We start from the raw sequence: 16,422 nt of genomic DNA, 5'->3' as shown, positions 1-16,422 counted from the left end.
TTCTGCAGTTCTGCTTCCTAGGCAATCATTTCCAGTTTTGTATGTGTGCAACTGATTGTTCCCCCCTAAGTGGAATACTTTGCATATGTCCCCATTGAATTTCATCTTTTTTAAGTCAAACCATTTCTTCAGTTTGTCCAGATAATTTTGAATTATCTATCCTCCAAAGAACTCGTAAACCCTCTCAGTTGGGTATTGCCAGTACCTAAATCACTGATGAAAATATTCAACAGGACAACACTAGAACTGATCCCTGCAGGAACCCACTCGATGTGCCCTTCCAACTTTTCTGTGAACCACTGATGGTTACTCTCGGGGAATGGTTTTCAGCCAGTTGTGCACTCACTTTACAGTTCGCACTAAGGCATCGTTCCCTAGTTCGTGAGCTCCCACGAGACAGTATCAAAAGCCTTACTGAAGTCAAGCTATACCACATCTACTCCTTTACCCTTGCCATAAGGGTTGTTATTCAATCAAAATATGATATCAGATTAGATTGATGTGATTTGCTCTTGACAAATCCATGTGACTGTTACTTGCACTCTTCCAGGTGTTTGCAAACTTACTGTTTCATTATTTGCTCATTATGTTCCTGGGTACTGAAGTTAAGCTGACCGGTCCATGCAGGTTGCCCTTATTTGCCCTTTTCATAGATAGCCACTACATATCCCCCTTTTCCAGTCCTCTGAAATCTCTCCTGATAATCACTAATGGCTCAGATATCTCCTCAGTCAGCTCCTTGAGTATTCTAATGTGGATTCAGGTCATCTTTCCCGTTCTAGCCTCTGATCCTACCCTTTTCTCTCTGACATCTATTATGTTAGATGTCCAATCACTGCTAAATTTTTAATGGAAACTGAAACAAGAGAGTCATTTAGCTCACCTGCCATTTCTGTTGTTTTTTCACCCTTGTTCAGAAATGGTCTACCCTGCCCTGGGTTTTGCTCATTCTTACATATTTGTAGAATGTTTTCTTGTTAACATTTATGTCTCCAGCTAGTTTAACCTCATTTTGCACCTTGGTTTTTCTAAGTTTGTCCCCTACATATTTATGTTATTTCTTTATATTCATCCTTTGAAATTTGACCTAGTTTCCATGTGTTGCAGCTTCAGATCTTGCATGTTTCCTGGTTAAGCCTGGGTGCTCCATTGCCACATTTCCGATGTTTCCTATACAATAAGACAAATTGCTCTTCTGCCTTCAGTAACCTCTTTTTGAAACACTGCCAACTCTTGAACAGTTTTCCCCTTGACTTGCTTCCCATGGGATCTTACTGATGAACTCTGCATTTGCTTAACTCTGGCTTCTTGAAATCTCTTATCTTTACTGTGCCTTCCCACCCCCTTATTATTCCTTAGAATCATGAATCCTGCCATTTCATGATCACTCACCAAAACCTCCTTCTGCTTGCAAATTCTTAATTAGTTCCTCCTTATTTGTCAAGATCAAATTTAAAAACAGCCTCTCCCCTAAGCAGTATTCTCCACCTTCTTAAAAAAAAGTTGTCTGACAACATACGCCAAGAAGTTTGGATAACCTATGTCCTTTCTGGGTTACTTTCCCAGAGGTCTGGGTAGTTGAACTCCACCACCACCAAGTCCTGTGCTTTGGATGATTGTTGATTTTTTTTTGTAATTGAAACAAAGCCTTATCCATTTACAATAGATTATAGTAAGTAGTTTTGCAAATTTTTCATAAAGCAGGTCAATAATAAGCAGGCCATTATCGGATATGATTAACAGAAAAGGCTCGGTAGAACGTAGGCCAGAAGCTGAGGCGATGGGGAATGTCCAAGGATACATTTGACTGTAATTACACACACTATAAAGACCAAAATTATGCTTGCACAAATCCCTCAACATAAGTATGAGCTCACAATCAGGATAAAGGTATCCCACGTAAATTACAAATTACTAAGAAAATAATGTACAGATTCACAGATAACTTACCATACTTTCATATGGCACAAAATACATAGGAAATAAAATGTAACTTACTTCCCTTCAAGAAGCCTGACAAGAGGAAGAAGTTGTTTATTGAGCACAACCATTTTGGTGGAATCAGATTCATTCTGCATACCATAAGAAATAAATTCTTCAAGCACTTTACTAAAAGAACAAAACACACAAATGAACAAGACATACTGACAAGACAAAACTAATAATCATTAATTGAGACAAATAGGATAATTTGTGTGGTTCCTATAACTACAGGTTTTCTTCAGATCTTAAATTTCATCCCCCAATTTTTTCTTTATAAAGGTCCCAATGCAGCTAAGATTTATCCATGTATTTAACTCTGGTTAAGTAAATAGTCACCAGTGACGGCAAACACCATGTTCAAGCACCAAACGTACATGCAGGATCAGGGCATGATCAAGAACCCATGAAAGCGGGGACAACAACAGACAATGTGACACAATGTAATAGTATCACAAATTAGGTGATACTACAGCTAAAATTAACACACATTGTGGAAAATAACCAAAAGTAGCTCACCTGGCCAATAAGCGATCCAAATCCTTTTCCAGTGGTATACTTGTCAGTATGGCTTCTAGATGTCTCATATATATTTGATTATCTGTCACTTCAGATTCCTCATGACCTTTTTAAGAAGAGACGTACAATTAGACATTTTGAAAGAAAGATTCACAATTTTAAAATAAATGCTCTGTACTTATTACAACCACTAAAGAAAAGTAGATGCAAGAGTCTAGTGGATTACACACATAATTAGGAGACAGAAACATACACCATCTTTAACGACCATCTGCTGTGTGCCTTTGGTCAAGTCTAGTAACCATATGCCGTATCTGACTTTTCCAACCTGTAAAATGGGACCCATAAAGCTTATTTCCTATAGATATTGCAATGATTAAATGATGAGTCACTTGGTATTATAACTATATGCCTAGACTACAAATTGTAGCTAATGTTACATCAGTTCTGTCAAGTGACGTTCTATACCCACTGATTGACAATTAAAGGATCTTTGTAAAATTACACTAGCTATCCCTAGATCATCAGTTCTCACTGGAGCACTGTAGATGACTATCTCCTGTGGCACATAGAAAAAACACAGCTATTCTACAACCTAACAGAAAGACGACCATGAGCAGTTCCTCTCGGTCTTGAGAAGTTTACCAGGAACAATTAAATCTGACTGCTCTAGCAAAGCTGCTGTAACAGTTTACTAAGAAAATGTATGAAGCGAGTGAGCACATTCTGACATACCAGTACTGCAGTCAATAAGGGAGCAAACCAGGTGCGGCAGCAGGTAACGCAGAAGGGGAGCAACATCATGAGCAACTGAAATGCCATGCAGGATAGAAACCAGGTCTGGAACATTACACAGGTAACGAAATGGCCTGCACAGGAAACACCAACAGACCGAATATTGGTCTGAGTTACAGCTTAGTACGAGAGTGGCATGTGAGCCAGTTTTCAATGGCTTGTGAGGCAGGAGCTCAGCCCTGCCCCTCCTCCCCCATGCAACCCAAGGCTTGCCCAAACCCAAGTCACCTGTGGATTAACAAAAATCAGCTAATGCTCCCAACCACCACCTAATGCTACAACTCTGCATCTTTATTTAAGTTGTTGTAAGTAGGACTATTAGTGACTTTAAAAATTTTCATTGGCACTTGGATCATACATGGAGGTCAAAAGGTCAAATATGAGCACTCTGCCTCAGAAAGGCTGTTGACCCCTCATATAGAACGTCTAACTGTCTACATCATACTGGCAAGTGGCTCAGCCTCAGTGAAAAAAATAAAAACAGGGTTACAAGGTTGCATTTCCCAATCTTCATGGGTGTAAGAATTGACATATTTCACATTCTACAAAAGGTCAAGGCACGGCCAACCAACCCCAACTTTTCCTTTTTATGAGGGCAGTCAATTTTCCTTGTTTCTTAAGAAAGTGGTGGAAGGAGCGCAAGATCAGAGGTACTTGTATGCACATGTGTTGAGGAGAGATGCATAACTCTTCGTTTAAATACCTCACCACCATCAGCTACTAGCTCTGCCATCTTCCAACGCCCAGCTGGGCCAGAAGTCCACGGGCAGGAGAGAAAGCAGGCAGCACGGAGTACCTCTACCAATTGACAGAGCATGACAAGCAGGGAGGGATAGTTCAGTGGTTCATGCATTAGCCTGCTTAACCCTGGGTTGTGAGATCAACCCTTGAGGGAGCCATTTAAGGATCTGGGGCAAGTAAATTAAAAAAAAAAAACAAAAAAAAAAAACCTCTCAGTGATGGTGATAGGTCCTGCTGTGAGTGCTGGACTTGATGACCTCTTGAGGTCCCTTCCAGCTCTATAAGATAGGGAAGGAGGGCCAAAATTCTTATCCAACTTCAGGGGAAGGTAAAGGTGGCTGACACAGACCAGTCTACCTACATGTGATTCAGTCAGCTGCCTTTGGCAGCACATTTGTCCCAGCCATTCTTGTGTCATGACAGAGGGGCAGGCAAGCTAAATTTGTCACCATAGGCCTGTGTGGAAGGGGGTGGCATCCTGAAGTTTGGATCAAGGTGGCAGTCTGTCACATGTGGCCACTGGTACTAGTATAAAGAAATGGGAGCAGAAGGACTGTAGAAGAGTAAGATGGAATGCTCATTGCAATGCTCAGATGTAAGAGGAGCCCCTTCTGGTAGTGAATGAGGTCTGAAACAAAAGCTCACAGATTTGTGAACTTGTCCATTCATCTGAATGGACATTCTCACCCCCCCATTGTAGTACCTGTGTGCTGAGCCACACACTGGCCATACTGGCTTTCCTTTCTGTGTGAGCACTATGTGCCTGTGCCCAGCACTAAGGATTTCTGTTCCCATTGACCACCAGGAACTCAATGAGTCTAGCCCACGAGAGAACCGATTTGTTTCTGCACTGGCCTCTATGGTATCATCAGCAACGTAGCAACTAGTTCCTCTGTATCATCCTCTCCCCCATGGCAAGCTTCACATCATGGACAGACTTTCCCATATCAGGATGTAGGTAGATGTGTAGATGCTGAAACTCATCTTTACTGCACACAGCACAAACTTCCTAATGAGCACTGAAATGGCCCCATACGCCCAGGGAAAAGCGGGTTGAAAGCACCACTGTTTTCCAATGCCAAACGCTGGAGGAGAGGATTCCAATTAACAGCTCTAGCATGCTAGTGCTTGTTTTCCTTAGTCAGTGTTCCTTAACCTATGTTCCACTGAGTACTCGTGTTTGTGAACAACTTACAGGTGTGCTGCCAGCATCTGATCCTTTTTTGATATCATACATTTAGGTAGGTATTTTCTGTTATTAAACCAAGATACAATATTACCTCTTCCTTGTTATGACACTTGATTAAATTACTTCACTTAGGTTTTGCTGTTTATGTTGCTGTTCGTTTTTTTTTTTTTTCCATTTCCTTAGGGTCCGACAATTTTTTTTGAAGAAAATTTTCATAGATGTTCCACATAAATTGTTTAGTGCTCTGTGGTCTCAAAAAGTTTAAGAAACACTTCTCTAAGCCATCATTACTCTGTTTCACTCCCCAAAGAGAGCTCTGGAGGAAACAACAGCTGTTACAGATGTGTAAGTATTAACAACAAAGCTTTCAGAATGCAGTAACTTTAGAAATATTTTTGAACTTGTCTTTAACATTGGTCAATAGCTGTTGTCAGGAGCAGCCCATGCTATATACATTTCATGAGGGTACAGCCTTAAAGTTCTTCAAAACTTTGCATCAAAAAATAAGAACCTGGTATAAAAATCATCTTATTTTAGGGGGGAGGGCTGAATATCTCAGGAGTCCACTGACCAAAATACTCCAAATTTCCAACATGGACTCTACCCTAACCTCTCTTGTGGCATATCAATTTCAAGAGAATCTTCTCATGCTTTAATGGTTTTGAGACACCTAATGTTACAAGCAGCTAATTCTTGGTGGAGGGGAACAACACACATCTGAGTAATACCTGGACAAAAAAGATCAAACTTGTAGCATAACTCTATCCCTGATCCTGATGAGACACAGCAATCTTGATAACACTTTGAAATGTTGACTATTACAAAGTAGGGCAGTCTCATCCATTCTAATGGTGTGACCACCCTACAGTAATAACTGAACCCTTTTAAAGATGGCAACTAATACAAAGATATTTAAGACTCAGCAATTGAGAGGGAAAATGCGATGTTCTAGCAGTCAACTTATGTATATACTCACTTTTTCCCAATATCCTCTCCCTTTTGGTTCTGCAGAAGAACAAGCAGGCAGGCCAACCCTTCCCTGGCTAGAGAAGGTGTTTTGGTTAAATTCTTGCTGATCTGTAATGTTAATGACTGCAACAATGAGGTTTCCATTGTCATTTTGACTGACAGCTGGCAGATAATCATGTACGTTGCAGCTCTGTAATCCACTAGAGAGGATTTCAAACCCTATGAAGAGGCAAAAGAATTCACAGTGGATTTTTGCCACATTCATCAAGAGTTGGTCTAAATAACGGTTCAGGATATTCTTTGACAAATTAATGCAACTGCACAATCCCCATTTCATCATGTTAATAGTTTTCTGAGCTAGTTACATCTCAAAATCTGGACAAGGAAAATGACATGCTCATTAACAGATAGTCCCTTATGCTATAGCAAAGCAGGCAGCACAGCTAACTATCAGGCAACATTTTCTCATTATTAACTACAATAATATAAAGATGACAGTTCTGATTGCATATACATCCGCCTCACAAGCTCTTCTCAGACCACAGGCTATGCTCACCTAGACTCTCAATATGTCATATTACAAGAAACACATCAGATTGAAGCAAGGCAAACACAGCCCCATGCAGCTCAACAGCAGCAGTCTTGAACTGGTCAAACTTTGGTCCACCATGCAGGATTATGAAATAGAGGTATCATACATCTTTAATAGTCAGCAGAAGCAGCAACAGTAAGACAGTTTACCCAGTCTCTTTTACAATTTATTTGAGGGTGAAAATCCCTACTGGAAGATAATTATAGGTTCTAGTTGCAAAGTAAGTCATATTGTATGGTAAACTCTTTCACATCACGCAGTCCTGCGACCGGCAGGTTGCCAGATACTCAAATATTCTGGAAAATAGAAAGGTACACCTACAAGTGCATAACATTAAATAAAAACCAAGGTTAGATATTAAGAAATGAACAAAAATGTATGCAGAGTACTTTATTGACCAACAGCAGTCATACTGTGTACTGTACACTGTAAACTTATACTATATTTGCTGTATTTATTTGTATTTACTTTCACTGTACTGTATTTAAGGAAAATGTACCTAAATTTACTTATGCTTAATGCTGGTTATTTGAGAGTTCTGGAGGATAAAATGCCAGATATGAAAGAGTTTACTGTATCATGCAAGACAATAAAATACTGGGTACCTTTTGTATGTAAGGCAGCAGTTTGGAGACTATAGTGTCAGTTATCTGCTCTACAGCCCCAAGAGCAGACACAATGGTGGAGGCATAAAAAGTAAACAGCACCCTCAACTGAGAGACATTCCTGTGATGCACAGAAAAGGTCTAGAACGAAGAGGAAACAGTTACTTAGGCATAAGGATTATGATCAAAAGCCTAGCAAATATTTAAGGTCTCATGTTAAGAGTTCTTGTTCCTACCGTATATTCTGCTTGTTACTATCAGAAGCGTTGCAACATCTTATTAAAGTCGGTGGCAAAATGTTTCTATTAATGTTAATGGGATCTGGATACTGGCAACGGCATGCCTCGGACTGCACTATTTTGGAAGAAGGCCGTGACCACAGGCAGCTTTTAAGGGCTGAAGCCAAGGAAGGAAATGCTGGGATGTACCATTCATACAGCTGCAACTCTGCAAATATGCCTACAGCTGGTTTTTAGCACAACCCAGACCTTTGTTTTCTGGCTGCAGCCCGGTAAACCTGCTTTGCCACTTATTGGCAAGTTCCAAGATCAGCATTTTTATTAGGTACTAAGAAGTTACTAATAAGTGAATTCCACTATATGTGCATTTTGCTTATTTTGGTATATTCCAAAAGTTTAAGAAATTGCGAATGCTTCATTCATCATTCTTCTAATGTAGACTGCTACAGTTTTGGGGCAAATGACTAAAAGGTCCAATTATTTCTACTACCCAGAGCTCAATGGGTCTATCATCCACAATTTAAACTAACATTAACATTTCAAAACACACACTTGAAACAGCCATGGCAAGCATGAAAAGAGATGCTCAAGGACAAAAATCATTTACAAACAGAGTAGCAGGAATTAGATGGTTTTGTTTTTCTGAAACTAAAAGCATCTCAGTTTTCTCCATAAGGACTACAGTAAAATTCTTCTGCAGTCATTCTAGGAAAGGGGTGGATAAACTTTTTGCATTGGTGTGGGGCACATGGCAATTTTTTACATGTTCTGGGGGCCAAACACAAAATAGCCCCAAACCCTCCCCCCGCAAATCCCCAGGCTTAACCTCTCTCAGCCCTAAACCCACCCCCAATCCCCAGGCTTAACCCCTCTCAGCCCCAAACCTGTCCCCCTGCATCCCCAGGATTAACCTGTCTCAGATGAAGTGCTCTGCAAGCTGCCACTGGTCCTCCACGGCTGGCGCCTCCCCCCTTTTGGCGCGACTCCAGCAGAGGCAGAATCGGCCGCCCCTGCCCCAGCTCTCCTGCTCACTTCCCCCACCTGCAGCACAGGCAGCTTCCTGCCCTGTCACAGCTGAAATAATGGAACTAAATTTAATTTGTTGAATTGCTGGATCCCTCTTGCCACCCTGCTGGCCATTAAACCATTTAAATTTAGTTCCATGATTTCAGCCCCAGCAAGGCGGAGAGCCGAGAGTGGCTCCCTATAGAGCCGCATGCAGCTCTGGAGACGCAGGTTGCTGAACCTGTCCCGCCCTGACTACACCCCGTGCCCCACGCTTTCTTTCGCCGGCTTGGGCAAAATGGTGCTGCTGTTGCGTGAAAAAGCTTTACAGGCTGGATAAAAGGGCTTTGTGAGCCAGATTCTGGCCCATGGGTATCAGTTGGTCACCCCATTTTGGGACATCAGCCAATTTCCTGCATTAAGGGAGAAACACCCCACATCTCAGCCTTTTCCAGCTCCCTTTCCTCCCACTAGTTACACTCCACTGTATAGGTGGCTGACTTCATTTTGTGTCTCTCACTTGAGATTTCTCTGGTGCATCAGGTATTAGCCATCATTAGAAGCAAAATAGCAGAGCAGAAGGACCAATAGTCTGATCCAATATTGAAAATACTATGTTCCCAATGACTACGTTATATTCATTTCTGCTGATTCCAATATCTCCAAAAAAGAAGAAAATCAGGCTGCTTCTCCATATTTAATAAAATTTACTGCTTAAAACTTAATGTGCATAAACAGCAAACACAGAAGGGGGAGGGGAGAAGAGCCAGAATTAGAACAATTTACCAACCTTTACAGATTTTGTTACCAGACTGCAAATGAAATCCATGAAACCTAGGTTTTTGTAGCAGTGTGTAATCAAAGCACCTCTAGCCAGGGGAACTCCTGGTTTCTGTCCATGATTAGAAGATTTAAAAAAAATTAATAACATTAAAATATTCTAAAGTGAATTCAAACACAGACACAAACACCTTTCATAGAATCATAGAATAGAGCTGGAAGAGACCTAAGAAAGCCATCAAGTCCAGACCCCTGCCCTAAGCAGGACCAAACCCCATCAGATCAGCCCAGCCAGGGCTTTGTCGAGGCGAGACTTAAACACCTCCAGGGATGGAGACTCCACTAGTTCCCTGGGTAGACCATTCCAATGCTTCACCACCCTCCTAGTGAAAAAGTTTTTCCTAATGTTCAACCTGCACCTTCCCAACCGCAACTTGAGACCATTGTTCCGTGTTCTGCCATCCGTGACCACCATGAACAGCCTCTCTCCAGCCTCTTTGCAACTTCCCTTCAGTAAGTTGAAGGATGTTCTCAAGTCCCCCCTCAGTCTTCTCTTCTGCAGACTAAATAGTCCCAATTCCCTCAACCTTTCTTCATAAGTCATATGCTCCAGCCCCCTAATTATTTTGGTTGCCCTCTGCTGGACCCTCTCCAGTGTATCCACACCCTTCCTATAATTGGGGGCCCAGAACTGGACACAGTACTCCAGATGCGGCCTCACCAAAGCCAAATAAAGAGGAATAATCACTTCTCTGGATCTACTGGCAACGCTCCTCTTGATGCAACCTAATATGCCGTTAGCATTCTTGGCTACAATGGCACACTGTTGACTCATGTCCAGCTTCTCGTCCATTACAACTCCCAGGTCCTTTTCTGCAGAACTACTACTGAGCCAGTCGGACCCCAGCCTGTAACAATGCTTGGGATTCTTTCGGCCCACATGCAGGACTCTGCACTTGTCCTTATTGAATCTCATCAGATTTCTTGCAGCCCAGTCCTCTAATTTGTCAAAGTTACTCTGGACCCTATCCCTACCCTCCAACATATCTACCTCTCCCCCTAGCTTAGTGTCACCCACAAACTTGCGGAGGGTGCAAACCAACCCCTCATCCATGTCATTGATAAATATGTTGAACAGAACAGGACCCAGAACCGAACCTTGGGGCACTCCACTAGAAACTTTTATCGCTCCAAGCCAAGCCATACTGAACAATCACAGATATCCTGACAAACTGAGGTAAGCAGTGGTTTCCTCTCAGGGGAATTCACTTTTCGCTTAATTTGATAAAACTATATCTACGAATAATTATCATATGTAGCAGTGTCTCGATTTAGGCAAGGGCTGTGCTCCCATGCACCCTCGCGTAACTCAAATTTCGCGTAAGTTGGGGGGCGTCTTTTTCCCCCCCAGCAGAACACATGTTGTGCAGCCAGGGAAGAAGCAGGAGCACCTGGAGCTCCTTTGGAAAGGTAAGTCCTGGGGTGGGGGTGAGGGCAGGAGCAGTTGGAGGGGGGTTAAGCCTGGTTGTGGGTTGGGGCCATGGGAGGGGGCAGGAGGATAGGGGGTGTACTTCAGATAGAGCGCGTTGGGTGGGGGGTGCAGTTGACCTGGGGTGAGGGGTTGAGCTAGAGCCACACGCGGGGTGGTGAGCCGGAACTGTGCTCAGGCGATGAGCCAGGCTGCAGGGGGTATGAACTGGGCTGGGGGAGTTTGAACCCAGGCCACGTGGGTGGGTTGAGCCAAAGTAGCACATGGGGTGTTGAACCAGGGAGGGGTGGGGGCTGAGCTGGAGCTGTGGGCAGGGAGAGGGGACTGGGGGGGTTGAGCCAGAGCTGCGCATGGTGGGTTTGAATGGGACTGGATGAGCCAGAGCTGCACATGGTGGGTTTGAATGGGATGGGATGAACCAGAGCCACGCGTGGGCGGTGAGCTGGGGCCACCGGCGCGTGGGGTTGAGGCAGGGCTGCCGGGAGCAGGATTGTGAGTTGCCCTTAACTTGTGTTAATGCGAGTTGAGTGCAACTCAAAATCTTGCATTGCAAGGGTTTACTGTCTATATCCAATTTGACTGCCAATATAATAAAAAACACATTGTTTTTTAATATGTATTTTTTCAAATCAAGGGCTATCACGAGTTTTCCTTTAAAAAGCGAGAGATCAAGACCAATGTGGACATTGGGATCCCAATCTTGCAACAGAATCTTTTTAGCCAAGACCCACATCCACGGAACTGCAAACGGAGGAGGAGAAAGACATCATCAGATAATAAGGCTCTGGTCCTGATACTCTCTCTCAGACAAACAACATTTACACTGCTTCTTTTAGCTACTTTACCGTAATTGGATGCAACCAATTCCACTTATGAGTTGGGTCTCCAATTTTTAACAGCTGGATAACTCTCACAAACACTTTAGTTTCATGGTACGGCAAAACACAACCAACCAAACTGTCCTCATTGTAAAGATGAATATGAAACCTAACCGGAAAAAAATAATACAGTCAGGAACTTCATAGCATGAGAGCCATATGTATTATTCTTAATACACAGGTTTACAATAAAAATCTGATAATAGAACACCATGATAAATCAGGCCTGAGGTCCAGTTACCCCTGCAGGCTGTTTCTGACAGCATCCAGGACCAGATGCTTAGATGAAAAAGTGAGAGAACGTGCATCCAGCAATTACAAAAAAACCTGCTGATAAGGAAATTTCCTTTTTACCCTAATTAGTTAAAGGAAAAAAATGTTTCATTTTCAAAGATTTTAAAATTAGTGAGGAGCATTATGATCACCTACAACAAGTTGAAACTCTCTTGTCCAGCACGCCTGGGACCTGACTGGCACTGGACGAAAGAATTTGCTGGACGATGGGAGATCAATACTGTCCAGCACATTTTTAACACTTTTTCTGCTTACTGGGCTCTTAAAAGACATTTGAGGTAAATTATGGCTAAACAACATCATAGAACACAGAGTCAGAACTGGTGACTGAAAACAAACTTCATGGACCCAAAGGAAACTTGGCCACCCCCATGGTAAATGGTTATCCAGCTAAGTAAAATCATGCCAGACTACGGAGTTTGCTGGATGAGAGAGTTCTTGATTAGAGAGGATCAACCTGTACTTTGAGCTTCAGCATAACACAGACCAGAGCAATTCTGCAATTCCCTGGATGTGTGTGTGTATAACAGCCATTCACACTTTACTAGAATGAAGTACTTCCCATGGTCTACAGCTGCAATCATCTTATGTAAATAAGAATAGTAACTTGAAATTAAAAATATTTAGCACATAATAACACAGTGGTTCCCAACCTTCTCACTAGTGAGGACCACCAATCACCCTACCCCAAACCATTCACAGGCCCTCGTCAAAGACCATTCTAGCCCCTGCGTACACTTCATTAAGTGAAAAAAGGAAACCACAACATAGAGTTCTTGATCGCAATTAATAACATTATTGGACGATATTTAACTTAAATAATTGATTGTAACTTGGCAATTTATTTAACATTTATTTTCTGTGATCAATTTTATTTATCTTTTATTTTTTTCACAACCCTCCTGCAATACCCAAGCTGGGAACCACTGTCCTAATAATTACACTACAGACCAATCTATATTGCTCAGAGTTCACAAGTTATATTGAAAATACAGCAATTCTACATGACATTCACAATGAAAAGAGCTAGGAAATAAGTGCCTCGTAACCTCCTACTGCAACCCAGAAAAGCCAACAGAATCAGGGAACTTTGGAGAATGACAGTTGGACATGCTCCTGCTCTTATACAAATGTCATGGAATCTGCAATAGCCACAAAGAAAATACAGACACTTGTTGAAGTTCTCCTGTAACTGACGCATAGGCTGTCTACACTACATTCCTCTTTCGAAAGAGGAATGCAAATGAGGGAATTTGAAAATGCAAATGAAGTGATTTACAAATTTTGCACTTTATTTGCATAATTTCACAATCGTGTTTCTAGAAGCGACTTTTTCAAAAACAAAGAGTTATGTAGATGGAGTTCTTTTGGAAAAAACACCCATTTTCGAAAGAACCCTTAGTCTTGAAAAAAATTAGGTAAAAGGGTTCTTTCGAAAAAGGGGTTCCCCCTGCAAGAGAAACCCTTGTACACTGCTGTTTTTGTTCTTGGAAGTCTCTTCTGGAAACGCGATTGTGCAAGATTGTGCAAGTGAAGCACAAGATTTAAATCAGCACTTCATTTGCATTTTTGATTTCCCTCATTTATATTCCTCTTTTGAAAGAGGAATTTAGTGTAGACACAGTCATCCAGTAATCTGCTAAAAACAAAACTCATTTTGCCTAGTAAAGAAGGTTTGAGTTGATTGTGACAAGATTTGAATCTCTTGTTCAAGGAATCTAGGGCCAAATCATACCCAAACTATTCTAACAGAAAAGACCTTATGGGTCTCATAAATCTATAGACATGAATGGGATTTATTTGATTACCTGTGAATCAGCCACTCAAGGCACTTTTGTGCTGGTTTAAGCATGAAGTAGGGAGACAAATGAATGAGGAAAGATGAAATATTCTCATCCAGTTGCTCATTTACTGCTTTAGTCTGAACACTGCGCTCCAGACCCTTTGAAGTTAGACTGAACAAAGTGGAATGAAACATCGCAAAGGAAGGATCAATACCCATCAACTCTTCCAGGCCAGTGCAACCTATTGGGGTATATAAAAGTGGTTAAACACAACAGCTCTCAACCTTTAAAATCATTCTCCTTCCCAACCAAAGATCACCAAAAATCACCTAAAATATTTCACACAGCTTGTATATATCATCACCTTCATTGAATAAATTACACAAATTAAACTATTATAGTAGAACTTCCCTCCCACTACTATAGCTGTAAGGTCACATTGTATCCAAAGTATATTTTGCCATGACAATTTAAGCAACCAAGCACTATTTACTAGAGATCAGGGCACAGGATTCCAAACCAAAAACTCCACAATTCTAATCCCTGCTCTGACAGTAGCTCCATCTGTGATTTTGGACAAATCATACCCTCCCTCTGCCCAGGTTCCTTCATCAACACTTATGGCTCATGTCTCAGAAGGTTGAGATACTAAGCAAAATGCCACAATAGTAAGAAATAATAAGTGTCCACTATGTGCATCAGCATAACCAATATGGAAGTTTCTGTAGATGATTGGTACAAACATTCAACAGCACAGCTTTTGCCGCACTTACTCCTTAAATCGGTGAAGAATATGTACAAACACCAAACAAGCCTAAGGAAGGAATGGGAAAACTTTTAACAACTAAACTAAAACTACATTATTTTCTTATCTGAGTCAGGATGCAAAACACAATGTATATAGCAAATAATTTTTTTTATCTGTTAGAGGCCACTAGACCTATATCATTATTGTAAACAGGCCTGTAAATAGTAAAACAAAGTCCTAAAGTGACCCTATGTGTAAGTAAAACAAGGAAACCAATCAAAAGGAGATATGAGAGAAACAAATACTCAACCGCATGAAGGGCTGCAGACAGGGGATGGCAAGTGGGCCCAGAGATTTAAAAGGGCCTGTGATTCTAAGTGACTGCTACTGCATCAACAGAATGGTCCAGGTGGTGCTAAGGACTAGCTGGGAGATGACAGCCCATAGACCTGCCCCTTCTAACTGAGGCCTAGAACTGAGCTCCCGACACCCACACAACATTGTTAAAGGCCCAACAAACCATCACCTGCCCTGAGGACATGAATTTGCTTGGTGCTTAAATATGAAGCCAACAGGCACTTTGGACACACTTATGCTAAGATTAAATATAAACTGAGATAAGATTAAACAGCACCATTATATCAGAAAGAGGGCAGCGCCTGAAAATCTCTCCAGTAATTTTTGAGGTTTTACACACACGCATTTTTCTATTCTAAGAAATTTTACTTTTTAACATTCTAATGGAAAAGACCTACACAAACAGAGAGACTATAAAAGAGAAAGAGCAAAGGCACAAAGAGAAAAGATAGGCATTTCCCTGCCCCCCGTCACTTTCATTCAAAAGAACAGAAGAACATAACACTTTGATAGAAACATGGGTTTTAAGCACATGGTATCCCTATAAGAACACTTACCTATTGCAAAGAAGGTGTCTCTGTCAATATTAGCAGCCTCCTTACAATCAAAGAGCAAGGATGCTGCTTCACTTCGAGAAAAAAGGCTAGGATCATTCTGAGGGAGAGCAAGCTGTTTCAGCTGGTGGGCAAGGGACGTCATTGTGTTATCTTGCTGTGGAGGAAAAAAACTAAATATTAAAACGAATAAAAACTCACCACACACAACTGAGACAATCCTTCATCAAATTGTATTTGTTCGCACAGGGCAACTGGGTCTTCTCCAGTTGCCAGCAAAGCCTGAGTTTACAGACACTCAGATATCACAGCAGCTCACCTGGAGACTAGTCACCCACCTAGGCAGGGGGGACCAAGTTGCGAGAGGACCACGCGCGGGCACACTCGGTGTGACTCGGAGGGACGGTGACCCCAACTCTCCGTACGCTCACACTGCCTGCGTTCCCGGTGACCCCCAGGATAATCTGCCACGCGCCCGGGGCGCTGCCATGCACCAGGGCCGGGCAACACGGGAGAGAGAAGACGGCTCCACAGCAGCTGATGGGGAAAGGCCGGGGCTTACCGAGCCGCCGCCGCGTACGGACACTGCTACCAGCTTCCCTTCACCCGCGGCCACGTGCGTAAAACGACTTCAACTCTGACCCGGAAACAATGGGCTGAAGCTGCCAATAAGAAAAAACGCCCTACCAAGATTTGGGGGGGGGGGGGGGGTGAGCATGCGCGCCGAAACTGGTACCGTGTGGGCGGGGCTTGGGGCGCGGAAACGGTGAGCTGGTTGTGAACGCACCGGGCTCTTGAGCTGCCGCGTGCGGTCGCCGTGTATAAGCGGGTGCCCGTCCCTGCTCCGCCTCGGTGGCTGCGGGGCGGCGCGCCCTCTAGCAGCGGGAGGCTGTGCCACTCCTGG

At 42.5% G+C, this 16,422-nt stretch overlaps 1 protein-coding gene across 5 annotated transcripts in view; it reads right to left on the bottom strand.

The window, feature by feature from the left end:
• The window catches only part of HEATR1 (HEAT repeat containing 1), a 59,155-nt gene extending 42,995 nt beyond the window's left edge, over nt 1-16,160 (bottom strand). For 2 of the 5 annotated variants that reach the window (XM_074990115.1, XM_074990117.1), the window contains exons 1-10: nt 15,838-16,137; nt 15,522-15,675; nt 13,884-14,100; nt 11,749-11,890; nt 9,425-9,526; nt 7,391-7,531; nt 6,201-6,412; nt 3,235-3,368; nt 2,500-2,605; nt 1,999-2,109 (exon numbers count right to left, since the gene is read on the bottom strand). In XM_074990115.1, coding sequence (XP_074846216.1) covers nt 1,999-2,109; nt 2,500-2,605; nt 3,235-3,368; nt 6,201-6,412; nt 7,391-7,531; nt 9,425-9,526; nt 11,749-11,890; nt 13,884-14,100; nt 15,522-15,663 — 1,307 coding nt within the window. In that variant the 5' untranslated portion in view covers nt 15,664-15,675; nt 15,838-16,137. Of the gene's footprint in view, nt 1-1,998; nt 2,110-2,499; nt 2,606-3,234; nt 3,369-5,315; nt 5,335-6,200; nt 6,413-7,390; nt 7,532-9,424; nt 9,527-11,748; nt 11,891-13,883; nt 14,101-15,521; nt 15,676-15,837 lie in introns of those variants that run through there. The other 3 variants (XM_074990116.1, XM_074990118.1, XM_074990119.1) reach the window with 3 other exon arrangements.
• Nucleotides 16,161-16,422: the final 262 nt, after the last annotated feature.

Source organism: Carettochelys insculpta, chromosome 3, assembly GCF_033958435.1.
Source record: "Carettochelys insculpta isolate YL-2023 chromosome 3, ASM3395843v1, whole genome shotgun sequence".
Lineage (NCBI taxonomy): Eukaryota > Metazoa > Chordata > Testudines > Carettochelyidae > Carettochelys > Carettochelys insculpta.
The sequence above is the reverse complement of the archived record's forward strand: the minus strand, read 5'-3'. Positions and strand labels throughout refer to the sequence as shown.